This window comes from Blennius ocellaris, assembly GCF_963422515.1.
Source record: "Blennius ocellaris genome assembly, chromosome: 1".
In the NCBI taxonomy this organism is placed as follows: domain Eukaryota; kingdom Metazoa; phylum Chordata; class Actinopteri; order Blenniiformes; family Blenniidae; genus Blennius; species Blennius ocellaris.
The window spans coordinates 30312169-30316866 of NC_137650.1; the positions used below are offsets into that span (position 1 = coordinate 30312169).

The 4698-nt window shown below is 43.8% G+C and overlaps 1 protein-coding gene across 1 annotated transcript; it reads right to left on the minus strand.

Moving 5' to 3' along the window:
• Window positions 1-601: 601 nt before the first annotated feature.
• LOC308131326 (uncharacterized protein) lies at window positions 602-1641 on the minus strand (the record flags this gene model as incomplete). The annotated part of the gene is made up of 3 exons (XM_080498046.1): window positions 602-976; window positions 1169-1318; window positions 1444-1641. 3 exons carry the CDS (start codon window positions 1639-1641, stop codon window positions 602-604), a joined length of 723 nt encoding a protein of 240 aa, XP_080354172.1.
• Between the last annotated feature and the right edge of the window lie 3057 nt (window positions 1642-4698).

Below are 4698 nucleotides of genomic sequence, written 5' to 3' on the forward strand. Positions count from 1 at the left end.
CTTCTGAATTTCCCCCCTTGGTCCACCCCTTACTTGTCTATTTAAATCCCTCTTCCTCTTTGTCGGTTTGTCTTGTTAACGTGTCTCGTCAACTTGTTTCCTTGTCGCTCCTCTCATTGCCCTTGTGTCTCCTGTGTTCCCTGGACTGCAAACATCAACAGGCACGGGCAGGCCAAGCGAGCCGCAGCCCGGGCTGTGGTGGAGGCAAAAACTCGGGTCTGGGAGGAGTTCGGAGAGGCCATGGAGGAGGACTTTCGGTTGGCCTCGAGGAAATTCTGGCAAACCGTCCGGCTCCTTAGGCGGGGGAAGCAGTTCTCCACCAACACTGTTTACTGACCCAGCAGACTCACCTATATCCACCACTTCACACCACTGCTCCAAGAATCCCCGTAACCCATTTTCCCCAGTGACCCGTTCCCATCTGGCCTTTTTCCCCTAGAGACCTATTCCCGTCTGGCCTGTTTCCCCCAGTTCTGTGTGTCGCTTGTTTTTCCCCAGTCTCTCATTTACTGTGTTTTCCCTGACCTGTCAGTCCCTGTTCCGAGTTGGCCTGTGGCCCCTGGAGCCTTACAAGTTTCCCTCCGTCCTCCTCCCTCTCCTCTTACTGCAGCTGCCCCACCAGCTCCTCTCCCCCCCCTTCTAATTCAATCATCGGCAGAATATCTCGACTAATCGCATAGTCAGCCATGTTGGGGAGTCCGTACACAACACAGCAGCTCAGCGCACTGCGTGTGACCTCCATGTCACGGGCCTCAGTCCACTGATTCAGTGTAGCATCATAGCTCTCCACAGCAGTGGAGGTGTTAGATCCATCGTAGCCCCCAGCAACAAAGATGTGGTCATCAAGTACTTCAATGCCAAAGTTGCTGCGTGTGGTATTCATGGGCGACTTGTTGGTCCAGGTGTCAGTCTGTGGATTGTAGGCCTCAACAGTGCGCATACGATTGTTGCCTTCTGAGCCATTATTGCCACCGACCTTTGGAAGGAAATTAAAACAATTTATTAAGAAATAACCACAAATGACCAAAACAAGGAACATTATTTGACTGCTGAATGTTTACAACTTGGTTAATCAATCAAATGTCATTTACTTGCACGGTAATTTCTACACAGACTCTCCTTTGAAGATACGAAATATTCAAATATTTGAAAAGTTTGTTATACTTACTGCATAGATGCGATCTCTATAAGCAATGACTCCAAGTCCACTGCGGGGACTGCTCATTTGAGAAATCATTGTCCATTGATTGGTCTGCGGGTCATAATACTCAGCTGACTGCAGACTTGCCAACCCATTAAATCCTCCACAGATATAAACCTGACGATAAATGTAGGTGGAGGAAGTCATTTCACTTTTTACGTCTTGAATGTTGTCAATGTTCCCTATCAATTCACTCTGCTCTTACACTTCTTGATATCCAGTTGCTTTTTGAGAATACTCACCTTTCCTTGGAGACTTGTGCAGCTGGCGTCACTTCTCTTTTCATGCATAGGGTCTATAACTTCCCACTGGTGAGCCTGGGGCTGGTAGCGCTCTGCAGAGCGGAGACGACAGTGCCCATTAAAGCCTCCCAGAGCATAGATGAATCCATTCAGTGTAGTCACACTGACGTAGCAGCGGGAGGACTTCATTGCTGGCATCTCTTCCCATATGTGCTTGGTAGGGTCATACCTATGCACAGTACTGAAATATTCCACTCTGTTAAAGCCACCAACGAAATAGATAAAGCCATCGAGGAAGACGGTCCCATGGTAAGCACGAGGCTTTCCAACACCAGGTGCCAGGCAGACCCAACGGTTGAGCTGATTATCGTACGCCTCAATGACGTGGACGGGGTCCCCTCTACTCCATCCTCCAATGGCCAACAGAATGGCAGTGGGCAGGCGTGGCCGAAATAAATAGTTGTTGAATCGCATGTTATTTATATTGGGCTCCTCATTCAGGAGTCTGCAGGCTTCAGTGACGATGGCCAGGCATGAAGTGTTGGCCCTCACCAGATCATTGGACATCACATTATTTGTGAGGTACTCCATACTCATCAGGCACAATCGTATCTAAACAGCAATGAAATGGGCACATTTTAGGAATATTACCTTATGGACTGTGGCACTTGATGTCAGTTATCTCTATTTGTCTATAATTTTGATGTTTTAGCCAAATCCCTTAAACAGCTGGTCTCCCCAACTTACTTTGAATACATAGCACTATTTATAATACTTGGTATCATTTCTTCCCGACTTAAAAAAAACGTATATATAAGAACTCAATTCATAATCATGTACCAACTCAAACTGACTAATAAACTTCCCCATAGTGTTATCAAGGAAAACACAGTCACACCAGTGCTCAAGATGAGTATGAGTTATACAGATTCTTGTACCTTTGACATCAGTTCATGGAGGTGTCCTTGTCGTTCTTTTGGCATGTAGTTGATCCATCTCATCATGCTCTCATACACAATTTCTTCTCTTGTCTCACCGAGGTCATCTCTACCAAAAAAATCAGCGAGCTCCTCGGCAGTGAGCAGCTGAAACTCCTCACTGAGAGAAGTTTTTGCAAAGTGACCCAGGATGTAGTGGAGGGCTTTAGAACTCAGGTCGCAGGAACAACTGACACTTAGGAACTGCCAAATCTTGATACAATTTTCCGGGGAGAGCTGAGTCTCCATGAAGCGACTGCAGATTTGTACCATGCCCGTTATGAGGAACTTATCCGCTATATGCATGACGGTCATCATATTGTCCTCTGTCACAGCAAAAGAGCCTGTGTATGAAAACTGAATGATGAGCTCCATTATCTCAGGAGGTATGTGCTTGATTTCATAAACCTTCTGCTCCGGGGTGGACCAATGACTGAAAAGTGCTCTGAGGACAGAGACATAGAGGAAGAAAACATTTGTGAAAAGGTTAACGATCATTGAGTACTGAGGAGTTTAACATATTCCAGTCATCATACCAGTTGAAAAGTAGAACTTTTAAGGAAAAACATTCTATTCTCTGCTTCAGCTTACCTGAAGAAGCCATTACAGCTGCAAAGAATGACCTTGTGCACTAGAAATTCTGAACCTTGGACTTTAAGGACTGCATCACATAAAATTCCTTTTAACCGTAGTTCTTCATAACCCTGGCTCATCTTGAATCAAGGTTTTTTACAGTTATTCTAGACTTTGAATATATGGGTTTGGTTGGTGGCTCACTGAATATATAATTGGTTGTATTACTGGGTTTTCGTGATGTCCTGATCTGTCATCAAAGCACTGAAAAGTGACATCACATTTTTTACATCTTGTGAACTTTGATCTTGACGAAATGACATGACCGCTTTCAAGTTTCTGTGCTTTGTTTCTTGGGAACTGTTTGTATACTAACTAGCATGCTAGGCAGGCTAGCATGTGATTTTCAGGGAGACAACAGGTAGTATGCTATCTGTTATCTCCCTGAAAATCACACAGGTTACTTCCCAGGTGTCCCTGACCTGGAATCTATTTTTTTCTCAGATGCCGGTCTGCTAAGCAAACTAGCCTACCACTAGCATTAAAAAGCATTACAAAGCATTGACAGCATTAGCATTAAACTAACGACCTAACCTCTATGCTAGCTAATCCCTATACACCCATTTTTTAGGGTTGTGATTTACTAGTCCAAAAACCGACACATTAGCATGTTAGCTTGTTAATGTCACAGTGCACATTAGCATGTTAGCGAGTCCACAGACTACATGTTAGGGTCCTTAAACCCAGTGGCGGACCGCCAGGGCCTTCGACAAAAGTTTCTTGACTATTTGAATGTTCAACTTTTAAAACATTTTTAGACAATCTGGCATTTCTGACTTCAGAAATACGATTGGAAATTTAAAAATGTATTCACATTTATTTGACTTTTCAAATGTTTCTTTCAGTACCGCTGTTTTCGTGATTGTGGTTTGCTTGTTTGTTTATTTTCAGGTGTTTGGGTAATTTAGAGTCAGATTTTTAATAATTTCAGCCTTTTTGTCTTTTAGGAATCGTGTCTTCCTTCAGTAATTTTGCAGTACCGACAGAAGAGACAGAGACAGAGACAGAGACAGAGACAGTTCAGTGTGTGTAGGGAGACACCTTTAAGAGGCCTTTGTGCCAAAATCATGCAGAATCAATTGGTGAGTTATTTGCACCACCTGGTGGTTGAAAATACAAAGCACACGGCATGTGTAATACCATTAACGTCCACCAGGAGTCAGAAAATGTTCTTTAAACATGCTGTGAATTTGATCCATGGCGACCCTGCAGGTGTCTCCATCAGAGCAGGTTTCCTGAACTATATCTCCTCTTTTTTTTTTTACATTTCTACGCACGTGTTACTGTAATGATTAAATTAAATAAGTGTACATTTTAAACATCGTCAGTGCATGAGTAGAAACCCTCAGATTTTTCACTCGAGAAAGTTTTCTTCCCATAATGAAATAAACTTGACTCACCTTCTACACACCTCAGATCAAATGTCTGTGTTGTCCTTGTTAGAGATGATGGATGACAGGAGTGCTGTCACACTGATTGTCATTTCCTCTGTCCAGGTGCAGATGGATCAGCAGGCAGATTGTTGTCATGGTTACCCTAATGATGGAGCCTCTCCTCCCTGTTCGGTCCAGTCTTTGTTTCCTTTGTTTTTGCATAAGAGAATAAAAGAGGGAGAGGCAGTGCATCAGACTGGACGGACAGTCTT